This window comes from Pongo pygmaeus, chromosome 1 (assembly GCF_028885625.2).
Source record: "Pongo pygmaeus isolate AG05252 chromosome 1, NHGRI_mPonPyg2-v2.0_pri, whole genome shotgun sequence".
Lineage (NCBI taxonomy): Eukaryota > Metazoa > Chordata > Mammalia > Primates > Hominidae > Pongo > Pongo pygmaeus.
This window is the reverse complement of record NC_072373.2, coordinates 25806950-25826456: the sequence shown is the minus strand read 5'-3', so window position 1 is coordinate 25826456 and position 19507 is coordinate 25806950. Positions and strand designations below refer to the sequence as shown.

The window sequence follows — 19507 nt, the reverse complement described above, 5'->3', positions numbered from 1 at the left end:
TGGGGAGGCAGATGTGGGAGGGACAGGTGAGAGCTTTCAGGGAGGCTCTGGTGTCTCCCAGCTCCTGGCTTCCCCCACTTACTTGGCATAGGCTTTCTCCAGCAGGGCACTCCAGAATTCATTGCCTTGTTCCGAGTGTAGGAAGAGCAGCTGTCCATTCTTGGTGGGCAGCCTGTCGTCAATGACCACCTCCACCCACTCTCCATACTGCCAGAACTGGGGAGGGGGGACACAGCGGCAGCTCACATGAATAAGCAGATGTGTAAAGGGAGTCCCTCCAGGGGACCTCACGTGGGGACTCTGTGCCATCAGTGTTCGCGTCTTGGCTCCGTAGGAGCAGGACATGTGTCTGCCTTATCTGTGCACATAGGAGATGCCAGATGAACCCGGGAACATCTAGTCCAGGGTCTGCGTTTGTGCATCAGAGAACTTGCCCAGCACCACCCAGTGGCAGCAGGAAGTGATTCAGACCCACACCTCCTGACCCTCAGTCCACAGTGCTTTCCTTAAGGCCATGTGGCCTGGGGGAGCTGGGAAGAGGATGGATGTGTGGGTATCTGGATGGATGCATTAAAGCAGAGGTTCTCAGACTGAAGTGTGCATCAGAGTCACCTAGAGGGATTATTAAGACATAGGTCACTGTGCCCCAAACCCAGAATTTCTGACGCAGTGGACCTGCAGTGAGCCCTAAGAGTACGGAAAGCAGCAACAAAGGGCCTGAGCAGAGCACAGTACCTGAAAGTGAAAGATTCCCGCATAGTTCTCCTGGAAGTCCTGGTCCCTAGGGACCACCCGGTAAAGCAGCTCTTCGTTCAGGGTCAGGGAGGCAATGGCGGCCAGAAGCCAGCAGTCACCTGCGCAGTGTCGCGGGGGACACAGATTGGTCAGGCCCAGCCTGCAGGGGCCCTGCTTTCTCTGACCCTGTCCCATTCAACCCAGAGTCCACGTCGCCACATTCCCTTCTAAGTCAGGTAGAGTTTCCTCCTCCGGTGCTGGAAATGCACCCGCAGCCATCACCTTCTCCTGCCTCCTTGGGATTTGTTTACTCGGGAGTCGATCTTCCGCTCCTCCCTGTGGCTGCCCCCTCCCCCACACGCTGATCATTTCCCCACTCCTACACACTCAGCCAGTGGAGTGGAAAAGAAAAGAGAAGAAAAGAAAAGAAGAGGAGAGGAGAGAAAAGAAAAGAAAATTAGTCCCTTTGGTCCCTTATTAGCAGCTCTGATTAAGTTGGTTGAGGGAAACACTGAAGCTGTTAATCCGATCTATGATGTGTACATGTAAGAGTGTGTGTGTGTGTGTGTGTGTGTGTGTGTGTGTGTATGTTCCTTGCCCCTCCTGACCTTGGATAATGGAGAGCTGGCTCTGCGTGGTCTGTTTACAGTATTGCCTTTTCTTGTTTCAGAGTTCACCAGGAGAGCCTTGATGCCTCATTGCTTAAAGCTCCCTTGAGATACTGCTTAGCATTAAATCATCATAATTTGAGGCAGAAGAAATAAAAGTCAAGAGAGGTTACAAATCCTGGGTTTTGGTATTGGTCACATTGGAGATTCAAGGAAATGCAGAAGAAAACAGAAAACCCCTTTCTGTGCAAGTTGGGACCCACCACACTGATGCCACTGAGTGGTGCTTCCCTGGGAGGCATCGTTGTCCCTTGCAGTGTCAACTTCAAAAGAAGCAGCATGGGCCCCAGGCACCGCTGCCTACCTTAGCATCCTATGGCGAATCTATCATCCTGGAAGCGACGTAACTTTGCTCACCTCTACTTATTTGCTTATTCCACACCAGCTGCTGAGGTCTCAGTGTCCTCAAGCGTGCTTTTCATCATGTGAAGGCTATTGCATCTTTCTGGCCCGGTACTGCTTCTTTCCACCTTCACTGTAGATCCCTAGCTCTAGGAGTCTAAGATTTGGTGAACAAGTCCCTGTTTCCCCTATTCATTCCATTCAAACAGCTCCAAAATCCTGCCTGTGCATCTTAGCCTTTATCTTTTCCATATAAAAGATCTGAGTCTTTTCAATGTGTGTTCAGATGGAAGGCCCTTCAACCTTTTAGAGACCATCTGTGGACCTTGTCTCACTCTAAGTTTTCTTTTAACACATGACCAGAGCTATATACATATTCTGGGTGTGAACACATTATGATTTTCTCAGAAAACCTGCTGCCTGAGCAAGCAGTAAGCCAGGAATCCACATCTGAGGAGCAATCATCACCATCATCACTCAGAATTGCTCCATCACCAGGTCATCCTAGAAAGCCCTGGCCTCTGTCTGCCTGGATCTTTCCCAACAAAGTCGTTCATGATCTGACCCCAAATTAATTAATTCCTCTCTCTCTCTCTCTCCCTCTCTGTCTCTCTCTCTCTCTCACTCGCTCGCTCGCTTTTGCTCTGTCTCTCTCTCTCACTCACTCACTCTCTCTCTCTCTCTGTCTCACACATACACATACTCATTTACTTTCTTTTTCTTTTAAGAGACAGGGTCTTGCTCTGTTGCCCAGGCTGGAGTATAGTAGCACCATCATGGCTCGCTGCAGCCCCAACCTCCTAGTCTCAAGCAATTCTCCCACCTCAGCCTCCCGAGTCGCTAGAACTACAGGTGCATGCCATCACGCCCGGTTAATTTTTTTTTAATTTTTTCACAGAGACAGGATCCTACTATGTTGTCCAGGCTGGTCTTGAATTCCTGGACTCGAGTGATCCTCCCATCTTAGCCTCCCAAAGTGCTGGGATTACAGGTGTAAGCCACCATGCCTGGCCATATTACTTTTCGAAGAGCTTTTCTGATCCGGGAGGCAACCTGCTTCCTGCCTCACTCTCTCACCAGGCTCTCCTTCACAGACAAACACTATCTTCCTAATGGCAACAGGACTCCTAGGTGAGACTAGACCTGGTAGTCGAGGAAAACAGAGTTGATGTGGATGGGCTGGCATGAGTTATGTTGCTTCTCACCAAAGAAGCCTCAAGCAGGGCAGTGTCTCATTAAAAGGTAACTTCCAAAGGTTGAGTAAAATAACACAGTTCCCTCCTCCCATCCAGCTCCTCTCAGCCCATTTTTCTTCTATGAACACCTGTGATCATGTCACTCCCCTGCTTGAAATCTTGCAATGGTCCTCCATTGCTCACCAATGAAATACAACCTAACAGGGCATCAACACCCTTCACAATATGACTCCAACCTACTTCTCCAGTCTTTTTCCTATTACACTCACCGCTATGAATCTAATCTCCCAGTCAAACTTGGATATGTACAAAACATACACTGGTCTTTTTCATTGATGTGATTTTTCTTGTTTGTTCCCTCTGCTTGCGAACTTCTTGCTGAATCTTACCCTTTCTCCATGAAGCTTTCTCTGATCCCTCCTACCCTCCAGCCAGAAGTCACCTCTTTTTTGGTATGTGTCCTAAAGACCTTATTTATGCTTCTCTTGCAGAGTTATCACAAGCTGCCTCAGATCACGATTCGCACCCAGACTGGCCTCAAAACTCCATTTGTGCATCAACTCCTTGGCAGAGCTTTCCTTACCCCTACCCCTGGCCTGTCTTACCAGCACCAAGCCCTTCCTCCTCACACCTCCCCAGCAAGTTCTAAGGCCACTTGATTACATCTGTTTTTCTCTCTCCCCCATCCCTCTCTGACCTCTTCTTGCAAAGCAGCAATGTGGATTCACTCATCTTGGCATCCCCAGCAGGTGGCTGACACATAGAAGCAGCTCAACGGATGTTTGATGAATACAAACAAATAAGCAGATGACCACATGAATCAATGAATCATATTTTGTTCTTCTGCAAGTCTCCAACAGCATGTTACATATATTTGCACCTCAGCCTCCCAAGTCTGTGGGGAAGTGGCATTCAACAAGAATCTGCATCAAACCTGACAGATTTCACTTTCACCAGCATCAGGCAGCGGGAGATAAAAAACGTAAGGCAAGCACAAAGCCCAGTCCTCTGGGGAGTGAAGGGGCCGACTGCTCTGCAACACCTCTAAAGCAAGTGGCTTCTCAAAGAGATCAGAGCAGCCACATAGCCCTCATTACTGGGCGTGGTCCTGGTTCCCTTCCGATGTGAAGGTTCTGGCTCCCGGTCTAAGCTTCTTCTGACAGCCCACCCAGAGCACTCCCTAGATATAATTCAAGTCACGGCAACAAAATGTCCCTCCGTTGCTGACATCAAACGAGGCAGCCCAGCTGGAGGAGAGTTTAATTTTCTCATCATCTACCTCACTCCTGACATTTCACAGGGTCTACCCAGCTCTTGCAAGCAAGCACAGAGGCTCAAAGGGATGCCGTGGGTTTGTAGGCTTTTGGATCCTTGCCAGTTACTGCATAACGTGTGAATGGATTGTCATGACGAGAATGCGTTTTCAAAGCAATGTATCCAAATATGCTTCCCTTCAGAGTCCTCTGGAAGATGGACATTTACTCTGCTGTTCACATTTAGAAACTTGTTTGGGGACCTGCCAGCAGAAAAACAGCTTTGATCTTGGAGCATAGGTTTTGTTTTGTTTGTTTTGTTTTGTTTTGTTTTGTTTTGAGACAAGGTCTCGCTCTGTTGCCCAGATGAATGCAGTAGTGCAACCATGGCTCACTGCAGCCTTGACCTCCTGGGCTCAAGCAGTCCTCCCACCTCGGCCTCCCAAATTGCTGGGACTACAGTCATGTGCCACCATGCCCAGCTATTTTTTTAAAATACAGAGATGGGGTCTCACTATGTTGCCCATGCTGATCCTGAACTCCTGGCCTCAAGCAGTCCTCCCACCTTCGCCTCTCTAAGTGCTGGGATTACAAGCATGAGCTACCGCACCTGACTAATTTTCAATTTTTTAATTTTCAAAAGCAGTCAGGAGGCTTTGACATACTAGTCAGGTGGTGAATAAGGCAGACAAAAACACTGGGAAATACCTTGATAGACAAGTCCCTCCTCCCGGCCACCTTCCAGCTAGGGCTGCTCAGGAGTTAGTGCTCACTCATGCGCTTTAAGCAGAGGTGCACTCCATGGGAATTTAGGGAAGGTTTCCATGTCCTGATGAAGTGGGGCAGGCTTGGCTGGCAGAGTCTTTTTTGCCCATTGCCCTTCCTCCTTCTTCCCATCTGGAAAGTCCACACTGTGCTTGGAGGTACAGAGCCAGCTTGCAAACCCAAGGCTGCAGGTGCAAGATGAAGGTCAGCACAGGAGAGTGCAGAGCAGAGCACAGTGTGAGTCTGGCTCTCCAAGGGCATTATTAAAGTTACACTAGCCCCGGGCTATCTGCCTCTAGTTTTCTTATTATAAAAGAAGAACTTGCCCCTTATTTATGCTTCTTGTAGCCAAAGGTTTTTCTAACTGATATTAGAAGCATGACTACAGAGTGATTTGGTATGCCCCATAAATTGGCTCTGAAAAAAGAATTCCACAAAAGGAATTCCAAAATAAAGTTGGGAATAGCCTTCAAATACACACATTGTCCCATGCACTGGGTTGAATCTATTCTAGGGAGACTGGAAGACCTGAATGGGAATGCCTGTGTCTGGTCCTGAAACGGAGACTATAACAAATGCTCTCTTTAAAAAAAAAATGTATTTGAGAGGCCAAGGCAGGTGGATCACTTGAAGTCAGGAGTTCAAGACCAGCCTGGTCAACATGGTGAAACCCCGTCTCTACCAAAAATGCAAAAATTAGCCAGGCGTGGTGGCAGGCGCCTGTAGTACCAGCTACTCAGGAGGCTGAGGCAAGAGAATCACTTGAGCCCAGGAGGCGGAGGTTGCAGTGAGCCAAGATCACACCACTGCACTCCAGCCTGGGAGGCAGAGCAAGATGCCGCCTCAAAAAGAAAAAAATAAATAAAATAAAATCCACCAGGAGATAATAATCCTGAATCAGACATTGTTAAAAAAGAATCCTTTAATTCAAAAATTCCCTTTACACATTAAAATCAAAGCTTAAAGGTCTGGATGTCTAATGTTATTATAAACTGTAGGTAGCAAGAACTCGAGCTATAGCTTAATGGAATTTCTCAAACACCAAGGAAAGAAATGGAGATGCTTCTGGACTGCAGGTAGAAAGAAAGAGGAAGGAAAGAAGAAAGGTCAGACATCAGAAACCCTACAGTAGCCCCTATATTACCTTGAGGTTGAACAACGGCTGAAGTGGAAACAAGAGTAAAGCCTCAGGTAGTTTGAAGCAGAAGCCAAAGCAGGGAACGCGTGTGCCCTGCTGCCCATTCGGGAATCCAGGAGCAGAGTAAAGATGGCATCATGGAGCACTTACGCAGAAGATGAGAGACAATGGAAGTGCCCCCAGGTCTCCCTCGGGTATTATGTAAGATTGAGCTGAGGGCAGGGAGGAAAAAGTCAGCTCAATCCTATTGCAGAGGCTGTGGGGTGGGCCTCTGGGTCAGGCACTGGATGGAGGCTGTGATGTGTCATGTCTGCAGCAGTAAGGAGCACTCAGGTGGAGCTGAGTCAGCCAGAGAAGGTCCACTGGACCCTGGGGAAATCAGAAGAGACCACACAACATGCCAGTCACATCTCCAGGAGGCCAGCAAGGACCCAGAAGTCAGCACTAGGGTACATAAGGACTAGCGGGCTTCTCCCATTGGTGGGAGGACATTGTTTGGCCTTCCTTATATCCAGGTGCCATCCTAGGATGGTGGGGGAGGAACTGGACTTTACAAAGTGAGAAACCACCTGGTTTAGTCCATTCATGCTGCTATAACAAAATACCATACACTTGATGCCTTAGAAACAACAACACAACTCTGGAGGCTGAGAAGTCCAAGATCAAAGCACCAGCAGAGTTGATATGTGGCAAGAGCCCACTTCCTTGTTCATAAATGGCTGTTTTCCAGTTGTGTCCTCAAACGACAGAAGGGGTGAGGGAGCTCTCTAGGGCCTCTTTTATAAAGGCACGAATCCCATTGATGGGGGCTTCGTCCTCATGACCTAATCACCTCCCAAATGCCCTACCTCCTAATACCATCATATTGGATGTTAGGATTGCAACATATGAATGGCGGGAGGGGGGACAGACACCAACATTCAGTCTATAGCACCACTCAAATAGAGTAATTGAAAGCAATATTTATCCAAGAGAGGTAAGAATTTGAAACAGGCAGAGGCATAGTACCTTTAATCGGCTAGTTTATGTTTCCCTCCCACTCATGGTCCATGGAAACTGGGGCTCCTCAGCAAGCTGAGAATAGTTGAGCAAAATAATGAATGCTGTGCTGATTGCACATCTGAGTGTAATGTAAAGATTTTGACCCTGCTAATATATGCTTGTTTTTTAAAAATCTGTCTTCAATATTTTATCACAGCTGAGGCATCCTTAGCCTACTCTTCCACAGAAGGCTGCTCTAAATGTTTTTATACACAGGGAGCTATTTCAGCTCTGTACATTACCACGAAGCAGTCACAGAGCCTCCCTTCCCCCACTTGGTGAACACGCCTTTTGAAGCCCTTGGCATTTGATTCATGCCATTTTGACTGCCTTAAAACACGCACACACACAAACACACACATACACACACTGACTTTTTTTTTTAACCACTCCTTGTGGAGCAGGGCTAATTCATAGGCAGTGGGCCCAGAGTCGACCCACACATTGACTTTTGACTCTATTTGCTTTGTTGACAATTCCCATCTCTCTGGCTAGACTTGGAAGCTGCCTGGAGGCAGACAGTGGGCCTGGTGGTTCTCACAGACCCCAGCATAAAATGCTTACTGACTGAATTCACCTCAGTGTAATTGTATCAAAGTTATTTGAAAATTCAGACCTTAAGTAGCCTGTTACTAGTAAAGCTTTCTGGGACCCACTTTCAGCTTCCCCCACTTTTTCTCTCACTTCTGCCTTCTCTGGCTAAAAGCAAATTTTGGCATTCAAAGGAAGGTTCTGACTTGCTTCTCAAGGTTGTTCCCCATGCTTCAAGTAGAGCCTCATCTCCCCCACCTTCTGACATTCACCTCTCTGAAGACTCCGCGTATATCACGGTTAGACTCAGGTCTACCTGGATTTGAAAGACTGACTTTTTGACCTCCCGCAAGCCATATAATTATACCATTCTTCATTCCCTCCAAATGATAGATGCCAACCCATTGTGACCAGAGGTAACCTAGACTTTACTGAACCTGGCAGACACCAGCTTGACTGGGTCTCCAGTGCCCCCATCCTGCAGCCCTAGCACTATCTGTAGCCACACTCCACCTCTGCCCTTTCCCCCAGCCTAGCCCTGGAGCACAGATGCCTGCCAGCCCTGGTAACACCTGGCTGCAGCTCTGCCATGACCTCTTAGCATCCTCAGTACTCCTGTTTGCTCCTGTCACCTGCTCACCTGATTCCCATAACCATCCAGCAGCAGCACCTGGGCAGGCTGGACAGGTGGCACATGGGACTGGGGAGTGAATGAGTCAGCTATGTTCCTACTCCTGAGCATCCTCAGCAGGATCCTCTGTTTAAGTTCCCATCCTCAGAATCACTTAGTAAATCTCCCCCATCTTGCACCAGCCTCCAACTCTCCTGGAGTTCCTCTCCCTTCCGGCTTAAGGGGTAGCTCCTGTAAGCCATCATCACTCACCAGCGCTTACCAAGCATCACCGTGTGCGGGGCCATCTGCAGGACACTGGGACAAGAGAGACCTAAAGAACACTGTCTCTGCCCTTGAGAAGGCTACAAACTTAGAAGAGTAGAAATAGCACAGGTTTTGGACTCGGAAAGCCTGTGTTCAAAGCCCTGGACCCTTACTTTCCTGCTGAGTGACCGGCAGCAATCACTTGACTCCTAGGAGTCTCATTTTCTAATCTGTAAAATGAGTCTGGACCTCACAGTTTATTGTACAAGATCATCTGATACTGAGCAAAAAGGACTTACTTGTAACAAGCAAAATGTTTAGGGATTCCTGTATATATCTCCAGCTGGCCTTCTGTATCCATGGGTACCACATCCATGGGTTCAACCAACTGCAGGTTGAAAATATTTGAAAAAAATGGATGGCTTTGTCTGTACTGAACATGTACAGACTTTTTTCTTATCATGATTCCCTAAATGATACCATATAACAACTATTTACATAACATTTACACTGTATTAAGTATTATAAGTAATCCAGAGGTGATTTAAAGTATATGGGAGGATATGCATGGGCTATATGCAAATACTACATCATTCATATCAGGGACTTGAGCATCTGTGGATTTTGGTATTCACAGGGATCCTGGAACCAGTACCCCACAGATACCGAGGGAAGACTGTATGGTGTGTGTGTGTGTGTGTGTGTGTGTGTGTGTGTGTGTGTGTGGTCTCCAGTTGGCTAGAGAGGACATCAGGATATAAAAGATATAAAAGATACACATGAGTGTATATGTAACAGCAGGTATGATATTTTTAGAGTGCCTCTGGAGTATCTTGATTAATGTTCCCCCATGGGCAAGCCAGCTTCTCTCTCCCCAACTGAGTACAATCTTTCCCAATAAGCAACTGCTTCTTTGCTGATAAGGAAAAATCCCTGGCCTTTCCATATTCAGGACAAAACAGGACCTTCAGTGCCTCCGGGAATCGTAGGCAGGGCCTTCTGCTGACACCCCAGGCTCTGTGGTCCCTACTCTCCCTCAAACAAACAACATAGAACCAAAGGAAATAACCTCAGGCAGAAGCTCACATGCACAATTAGAAACATGAGTCCCTGTGCTGGGGCCCTGCTCTGTCCTAATCCATTCACCCCGTTACCACCTGCCTGCTCTGAGTCAGGTTTAAAGCACTCGTTCTCTGCACCTTCTTTGAACCTGCAAATGTACTTCAGCCTAATGGATCTTGCACATCTGGAAGTTGCCCACAATAAATCCTGCTAATGTAGAATTAAAGTAGGTTAATCTGGCCAGGTGAGGTGGCTCACGCCTGTAATCCCAACACTTTGGGAGGCCAAGGAGGGTAGATCACCTGAGGTCAGGAGTTTGAGACCAGCCTGGCCAACATGGTGAAACACTGTCTCTACTAAAAATACAAAAATTAGCTGGATGTGGTGGCCCACACCTGTAATCTCAGCTACTCGGGAGGCTGAGGCAGCAGAATTGCTTGAACCTGGGAGGCAGAGGTTGCAGTGAGCCAAGATAGTGCCCCTGCACTCCAGCCTGGGTCACAGAGCAAGACTCTGTCTCAAAAAATAATAAAATAAAGTAGATTAATAAGATGGCTTTCAGACAGGGTAAGTTCCTAGAAAATGCAGATGAGAAAAAAAATATACTATAGGCTCAGCCCTTCACCCTCCAAAAGTTGAAATCACATAAGCCACACCCTCATCAGTGTATTGCACAAGGAGAGTGCCTTCTGTTACAGTCATTTTAATTGGGAAGCCATTAGGCTAGGGAAGCAACACCACTTTAAGGTTTTACCTAAGCAAGCCAAAGCCCGATGCAAACAGTAAAATGAAACTAGAGACTTCACCAATCAGAAACCACCAACTAACCTCTAAAACCAGTCTTCCCACTGTAATCAATCAAATGTGTTTTATTTGTCTTACTTCCATATTCAGCCTCTAAAAGCCCACGCTGCTGCAGCAGAGCTCTCTGAACCTCTTCTGGTTTTGGGGGCTGCCCAAATCATGAATCCTTCTTTGCTCAAATATACTTTGTCACATTTATTTTGTCTAAAGTTTTTCCTTTAACACTTCCTGTATTTGAATCTGCCTGTGCTTTGCACAAGACAAAGTGGCTATTTAATGCCCATTTGCCAGACAAGTAAAGCTGAGGCCCTGAGCTCAATTGACCCCCAAGGCCAGGCAGTGTCAGAGCCAGGACTAGTTCTGGCAAGATGATGAGTTTTCTGCCTTCCTAAATCTTGCAGTGCCAGGTGGAAGCTGAAGTAAATACATTCACATCATTTGAAATAAATGCCCTAGATCTCTGTACAAGGGTAGCAAGAAATTTCAAGAACAGTCCCTCCTCCTGTCAACCTACACATAGCTTCTCATCAGCCCCTTTTCATCCTCACTTTCCAATTGCCACAAATCACCCTCTCTCCCCACCCCTTGCTAGCATTTGGTTCACCCTCTGACCTACCTCATAAAATAGCATCTCCTTACATTGCAATAACATAAAACAGCCTGACTTCTTAGAGTTCTTATAAAGATAAAAATGAGATAAGATACGCAAGGTGCCTAGCTTAGTGCCTGCCATGTAGAAAACCCTCAATAAACCTCCTTATTATTCACTGTTATCCCCCAACATACAATTAACCCAAACACCAGGGAACCCAAACAAGTGAATCAACAAATGTTTATTGAGCGTCTACTGCTTATAGGAAAACAAAAACTGAAATGATACCGGGAAGTTGCTGGTGTCCTTCCCTATCCAGCCCTATGATTTGTATAGGATGCAGGACTGCTATCTCACTCCCACCACCTGCCTTCCTGTCCAGGTTTCCCATCTCAGACATCAGAACCACTAGTTTGTCAGTTGTTGAAGCCCAGGAGCCATTCTGATTCCTTTTCCTCACTCCATTCATATCCAATTGCTTCCCAAGTGCTTTTGATTTTATTCCTAAATAGCTCTCAAATCCCATCCTCCTCCCTAACATTACTGCCATCGCCTCCACTCCCAGTAAGACTATAAGGGACCCTCTTTCTCCAAATAGTCATCATCCAGGAGCAGTAATTAGGAGGTTGCAAAAAGAAGCAAAATTGTCATGATGTGAAAATATTCATGAGTTTTCACCCAACCATCCCTCCCCACCTAACACTAGAAACACTAAAACCACCAACCATGCCAACCTCACATGCAGATACAATGCAAGGTGGTTGCAAAGTGACACTGAACATTTTGCTCAATTTGCTGGATTTCATGAAGTTGATGAAAGTAATACTGGAGATCTGCTTCAGTGCAACTGACCAAGAAGAAGTTGGCAGAGTTAAAGCAGTTGCAGCTGAGGAAGGAAAACTGCCGAGGTTCAAGGCAGGACTGGTCCTTGAAAACGGAATGGTTTGAGTGTCAAAGTATTGAAGGAGGGCCTTGGAGAAGCTAATGAACTCTTTGAAAGTTTTCATGATTCTTCCTCAAAACTCAAGCAGGAAACAAAAAGAGTTGCATCCTGCTGTCTTGTCATCTGTTCAGCATGAGTTCTCCCCTCAAAAAGTCAACAACTGATTCATTCCTTGTTCTAAGAGCTAACGCAAAACTGCAACTGTTACATAAGTATCATGAAACACAAAGTCACATGAAAACTTTTTCATAATTTTTTTATATTATTTTTCAAAGTAAGATACTAATCAAGCCTTTTTTTAAAAAAACTGTTTACTAAGAAATGCGGACCTCCATTTTACTTTCAGTGGTCCCTTTCCAATACCAGTTATCTGCAAATAATGAGGGTTTCCTGTCTTGCAATTGTCTCTTCCTGGTGTCTGCACTCTCCACACTGCAGCAAATCTGGCTATAAACAGTCCTGCTTTAAAATCTTACATGATTCCCCATTGCCCTTAGGAATAAAGTCCAGAATTCTTCACACAGTGCCAGAGCGTGATCTGGCCACTGCCTCCCTCTCCACTCTCAGGCTTTGCACTAACTGCTCCATGTTTGCACCAGTCTTACCACTACTTTGCAAGTCCCCCGCCCCAGTGCTATGCACTTCCTAGCCGAAGGACCTTTATTCATCTGCTTCCTGCAACCTGGAACCCTCTTTCCCGCCTTCTTTCCCAGGAGAGGAAGGAGTGCCTATTTGTTCTCCGCTGTTTCCTGGCATGAAGAAGACACTTGATAAATATTTAAATGAGTAAAATAGGCTGTGAAAGTTCTTCCTGATTCTGACAAATGAGTATGTCAGATAAGCCACATGTTCCCTCACTCCTGTAAGTATCCACAACCAATGGTACTTCAATCCACCAACATTCCACACCGTGAGCCCACCTCCTACTGTACTTGTAAATTAAGAACCTGGCACACCTTACTAGAACATCGTCCTCCTTTTAGAATGGATGATAGCAAGCTACCAGTGTTCTGGACGCAAGATTATAGAGAACATCAATCCTGGGCATGACAGATACCCAGAAAACTCAAAAGGCCCCAGGCGCTGTGTTCTCAGCAGACGGTGGGGTATTGGGGTCACCCAAGGAAGAAAGTCACTAAGAGTTTCAAAGATTAGCACCAAGTCTGGTATTTTTCTGAAACAATGAGTTTCAAAGATTAGCCCCAAGCACTGGTGTTTTTCTGAACAATGGTAACGTGACTTATTTATGGCAACTATAATTTCTATAGCATCAAAATAACTCTCTGGAGTCATGCTACATATAATAAGGCACACTAATCCACTTCTGCTGCTCCCTGTAGGTTTCCCGGCACCTCCACTCCTGGTTCCCATGACGACCCAGAAGGGGCCTCTCAGACCTGATAGCAGCGTGGGGGCAGCTCCTCAGGGAGGAGCAGCTATCACACATCACTACATTTGGCCAAGGACAATTCTGGGCCAGGGGGGTCTTCGGCTTCCAGGAGCTACAGAGCACCCCAGAGAGTTAATGTACTTCAAAACAGAGGAAAGAACAGGAAAGGCTGGCGGGACATCTTCTAAGTTTTCAGTGGAGAGGAAAAGGAAAATGAAAAAGAAAAAAAAGGCAAGCAAACTCTTCACAGCTGAAGAAACTTGTTCAGATTATTTCAGAGTTCCTCCTAGTTGCTTATGAAGCCCACCAGGCCAATCCTCATCCATCTCGTTTCTGTGATTGTGAAAGGAATAAGACTCAATGGCATGAAACAGCTTCAGGACTTTCTGCCTCACCTCCAGCTTTAAATCAGACCTTTAATGCTACTTAGAGGGAAACATTTTTCTTAGTAAATTATAAAAGTGGAATTGATTCACCAGAGGGGGAAAAACCCACTGAGTAAATATATTTGAGGCTTATGTAAACACATCTCAGAGCGTGTTTCAAGGGAAAGCGGCTTGCTTACTGAGTTTAATTATAATGCTCTTTGGTTTCAAAAATAAGACAAAAATGCTAGAAGCCAGGTGTAACAGGGAAAGAAATGAAAAGATGAGCAATTTTTAGCTCCAGCCATGGCTGAAATACACGGGATGAGATACAAAAATGGCACATCGCCTTTATTGCTAGGGACAGCCCTGACACACTGTCAAATGTCTCCTCCGAAAATGATCCTAAATGGCCCGGCAGTTCCAACTCTAGGCTAGGTATCCTGAGGTTTCCAAATATACATAGATCTTCAAAGTGCATCGAATATTAAACAGAGGATAATGGCATCTCCTAGCAAGATGAGGGTGGTCTTCCAGGCTCAAATATACTGAGATGAGGTGAGCTGAACTCAAATGTTAAAATGCCAAGGAACCCAGTGGGATGTTGTGAGCAGAAAATGAGCTACTTTGAGGCCGGGAAAATATCCTGAGTACAATGCCCAAGAGCAAAAATATGTGAAAGGAGATAGAAAGGAAGCAAAACTCTTAAAGGGAGTAGTAGAGGGGACCTGGCCAGGCTGGTTGGCAGGGCAACTGCAGAGAAAGCCTTTCAATCAGAAGCCACTGACTACACAGAAGCCTGGAGCACATCTACAGAAGCACAGAGTTTCTCCAAACACCAAAGTGAGGACAGCTAGCAGTAGCTCAACGCACATCACAGGTGAAAGCCGACTGGAATGCAGAAAGTCCCCAGGGTCTGCACCATAATTCAGGCCCGGTGGGGGCTTGATGTAGACTGAAGACAGTAAACCCATCCTAACCTGCTTGCAGATCTAGTCTGTCCAGCACATACAATACTGGCCAGCGTAGTGATTTCTAGATTTCTAGAAAATCTAGACTTCTGATTTCCTTTTTAAAAAAAATTTTTTAATACAAACAATCCCACAGTACTCATTGTCATCTTGTAATAACATAAGTGTAATCAAAACAATATGAATAAATGTTCATATTGGACAAAGGACACCTAAAAACAAACTATATCCTTCTCAACAATTTCTCACTTCATTGATCATTTCTAGTTGGAGACACTATGTACCCAAGTAATATTATCTCCTTTTAGCATGATCCAACCAAGTTGTTTTAACTTTGTTTTAGAATAAATCTCTTCTGCATCAACTAATACAAGGTTCATATACTCATCAAAACCAATGATACAGCCTTCTATCCACATATTCTCTGCTTATAGAGCCATACATGAATCTGGGATCTATTTTGTAAGAATCTGAAGATGAGGTTGATGGGCTCCATCATAGCCTTCTGCACTTTCTGGCCCTGACCACGGTACACCATGATGGAATTTCGTAGATTTCTGATTTCTTATAAAAACTGCAAAATCTGGCCAAAATTTCTCTCTCTACTTATTCTACAAATATTTACTGAGCATTCACTCTGTGCCAAGTATTCCAGGCCCTAAGGATACAACAGTGGGGAAAAATAAAATCCTTGATGTTATGGAGTATACATGCTAGTGAGAAAGACAAACAATAAATAAATGCATGTGACAGGTAGTGGTAAATCCTGTAAAGAAACCAGAGCAGGGTAGGGGAGTGAGAGTTTCTAGGGGAGCATTAGGAAACGCAAGGCAGTCTGGGAAGGTCTCCTGGCTCCTGCATAGCAACATCCAGCTCGAGCTAGGTGATGGCTTCCTCCTCACACAGGGCATACTCTCTGGTTTGCCACAGTCCCCGCTACTCTCTGTTGTTAGCTCTTCCCGGCCTACTTTACTCATTTATGTGGCCTCTGTAGGCATCAGAGTTGTGGCCCCCAGAGTTAATCCTTCCCTAGATCCCTCTGTATTAGTCAGGGTTCTCTAGAGGGATAGGACTAATAGGATAGATGTATATATGAAAGGGAGTTTATTAAGGAGTATTGACTCACAAGGTCACAAGGTGAAATTCCACAATAAGCCGTCTGCAAGCTGAGGAGCAAGGAAGCCAGTCCGAGTCCCAAAACCCCAAAAGCAGGGAAGCCAACAGTGCAGCCTTCAGTCTGTGGCTGAAGGCCTGAGAGCCCCTGGCAAACCACTGGTGTAAGTCCAAGAGTCCAAAAGCTGAAGAACTTGGTGTCTGATGTTCAAGGGCAGGAAGCATCCAGCACAGGAGAAAGATGAAGGCCGGAAGACTTGGCAAGTCTAGTCCTTCCATATTCCTCAGCCTGCTTTTATCCTGGCCACACTGGCAGCTAATTAGATGGTGCCCACCCAGATTGAGGGTGGGTCTGCCTCTCCCAGCCCACTGACTCAAATGTTAATCTCCTTTGGCAACACCCACACAGACACACCCAGGAACAGTACTTTGTATCCTTCAATCCAATCAAGTTGACACTCAGTATTAACCATCACGCCCTCCAACTCTGGATACCCAGGATCCAGCAGAGAAAGGAGACACTGCTCCCAAGCAGACATGCAAAACAAGTCAGAGCAAATGGGATTTGAGGAAATACGAGCCTAAGCCAAGTCTGAAGGGGGCGGGGGGACCACTCCAGGCAATGCCCTGTTAAATGATGGAGAAACACAGTTTTTGAGTCCTGAACACGTGTACAGAAGGGGCTCCAGATGCAACTGGGGAAGGATCCCCAGATCTCTCTCCCACTATAGGGCACAAGGCTGGGGGTCGCAGGTGGCAGAGCATCAGGGACCAAGGTTGAGCAAGAATGCAGACCAAAGTAACCAAGTACTGGGTCATGAAGCCTGGGAACACATCCCAGGGCTGCTTAGCTACCCTATGGGGCCTGAGGGAGGCACAAAGAGGCCTCCTGGAGCAGAAGGGAGATGGTAAACCAAAGTGCAAAGGGAGAGGGTAAACCAAATTGCTCCACTTTCAAGGAGCAGGTTTGGGGCAAGGTATGGAGTGGCCTCATTCCATTCCCTAAGCCAGCAAGAAATGCCATCTGTAACTTTACGAGGTGACTATGGGGGTACAGGGAGCACTGTGGGAAAAATAGACTGCACTCTGTACAAGGAAGATCCAATCCACTTCTGCCAGCTGGTGAGGGATTGCCCAGCCGGAAGTCAGCAAGAACTGCTGAGACAACAAGAGGGAGGTGACACAGCAACCACAGGGCCAAGAGAAAGCACTAGAGAGAGAACAGTGTCTGCAAAGGACTTGTTAGATGGGACTTGTTTCCATTCCTCAGGTTCACGGCCTCTTAGAAGAAGGGCATCACCTGTCCTTTCTCCCGTGAGCAGGTGGTGTGGATTTGCTTCCAGAAGGACCAGCCTTTTCTGGGAGTATCCTGCTCTATTCCTTGGATGGCAGGAGCCAGCCTACTGAAGAACTGAGGGTGTATGTCTCCCAGCCAGTCCCAGATGCTGCTGCCAGGGCTTCAAATAAATGCCCACAGCTGCCCCGAATGTGACAGAGGCCTTAACACAGCCTGTAACCTCACTCTTCCTGCTTCTGCGCCAGCTTGCCTCCACATTTTTCTCTTCAACCACATCCCCAAGAGAACATGCATAGGCTCCATTGAGCCTTGGGGACTGGGACATTGCATTACTGATGCTTGATCAACTGCATTGTCTTCAGATCTCTTTTAGTTATGCCGTTTAAGAACCATCCACATGTGCTGGAACTAATGGCTGAGGCGGGACAGCAGGGTACCCCTAGTAAGTCAGAGAGAGCTGAAGAAGCCCAAGACTCACGGCCAGTCTGTGATAGAGAAATTGTCCTTAGGCCCTGGGATGGTGTCTGCAAAACTGAAGCCACAGGCAGAAAGCAGAGCTGGTAGGTGTGAAGTCAAGTCCTAACACTGGGGTCTGTGAAAGGTGTTAAAATAATTACCCCCTAGAATGCAGAACAGATTCATTTTAACAAGCAACACTCTGAGTAGGAATCAACAACACTCTACGACTTGATCTTCAGACCCAAACCTCAGGCAGCTCAACCAAGCTGGAGCTCAGAGAGCACCCCCTGGCCTAGGACCACCTGCCACCTCTCATAAGGTTCAGGGAGTGTCTTCCTGGGGACTCAGGCTCACCGGCAATTTTGCACTTTTCTTACAAAGTGAGGAATAGTCAGGTCACCTTTGAGTAGGTGAAACCGGAGAACACTGACAAAATTCTGTTCTGGCAAAAAGAAGTCTCCCCTGGCAGAAGGAGCCCAGCATTCCCATAAGGCAGGACTCTTAACCTTTCCTGTGCATTGTGAAAGAAAAGTAGAATCTTGGGACCCCAAATTCATTATGCTAAAGGAAAAGTTAAGCTTGGGAATTTAGTCGCCCAAAAACTACCTTTCTTTTGTTCCCAAACAGATAGTTGTAATTTCACAGGCTTGCTTTATCCCATGTAAAATGCAGATTTACTAAGCACAAGAAAAATGCATAAATGATTTTTCCTCTACCCACTTCTTTTCACATGTAAAATGTAGATTCACTGAGCACTAATCAGAGCCTCACAAGAATGTAACCACTTGCCTTATTGTCTACCCTCTCCTTTTTTTCTTCCCTCCTGCTTGCTCTTTCCCCTTTAAATACTGAAGTTCCCAAAACCCTCTTTGGAAAAAGAACAGGTCACAGATTCCACTGTGACTTGTGTTTCCTTTTCCCAGATGTGTCCTCAACCCTAACAAAATAAAACCTCGAATTGATAGAGACCTGCTGCGGTCATACTTTTGGTTTACAGGAAGGACCCCTTTGGCAAATGCTTCAGACAAAAAATAGGGCCATAAAAAAACAATTATACTGAAAGTTATCAAAATATGTTTTTCAAAAATTATAATAATGCTGTGCTTTTCTATTAATGTCTTGAACAAAAGATTTGGAGAGGGGCCTGGTAGACAACATAATTATGAAATGGCAGTGAGCAGACGTGGGTTTTTGGATATTTGTAGCAACTGTCATGTGATATGAAAATCACCCCTGATTTCCATGACTGTACTTCATCTCCTGCAATCATATGGAAAGGAGCTAAGTTAGTGAGGGTTTGTGGAACTCTCCACGCAAAGCAGAATTCTTTCGTGCTCCTGAAATAATGCGCAATATGCAAATCCTCCTGTAATCCATGGCCTCAAACTCTCATTAAAGTGGAAGGGGTTGTCCTGGGGACCCTTTGTTCAGAGTAGAAAGGAGAGTGGTGTTAGTGGAACAAAACCAGAGGGCGATGAGCACCAGGACCCAAGATTGAGGGAAACGATGCGCTGATGCGCCGTGGAGAAGGGGAGCCACCACGGGTAGCAAAGTGAACTTCCCCCGAATCACAGTTAAGCCCCCTGGGCCACATGGAGCTGTCATCTGCAGTTTTTCCCACCTCGGAGGCCTGACCCTGTGCTCTCCAGAATCAATGAGTAGATTTGGCCCTTTACATTCCCTGAGGCTTCCCTGATTGCTCATTAAAAGTATCTGCTCAGTCCTAGTGAATTGATTTACTTTGCCACAGTCCTCGAAGGATGCTACAGATCAAAAGGTGTCCAGGAAAGTGATCTTAAAGATGCTGACACTACTCCCAGTTACTGACTAGCGGTGTGCACGCCAGGCCCCTGTTCCAGGAGTCCAGGCCTCGCTCCATGGGGGAGCGTGGACTCACAGAGGAAAATCAATGTGCAGTATGCAGAAGAGAAGGCAACTGGATTTAGGTTGTTGCTGTTGGTTCCT

General features: G+C 46.3%; 1 protein-coding gene and 1 pseudogene across 1 annotated transcript in view; both read right to left on the bottom strand.

Moving 5' to 3' along the window:
* CAPN8 (calpain 8) overlaps nt 1-19507 on the bottom strand; it is a 73495-nt gene that overhangs the window by 37034 nt on the left and 16954 nt on the right. The window contains exons 3-4 of the mRNA XM_054451747.1: nt 736-854; nt 83-216 (exon numbers count right to left, since the gene is read on the bottom strand). Coding sequence (XP_054307722.1) covers nt 83-216; nt 736-854 — 253 coding nt within the window. The remainder of the gene's footprint in view (nt 1-82; nt 217-735; nt 855-19507) is intronic.
* On the bottom strand, nt 14937-15211 carry LOC129014377 (small nuclear ribonucleoprotein E-like; annotated as a pseudogene).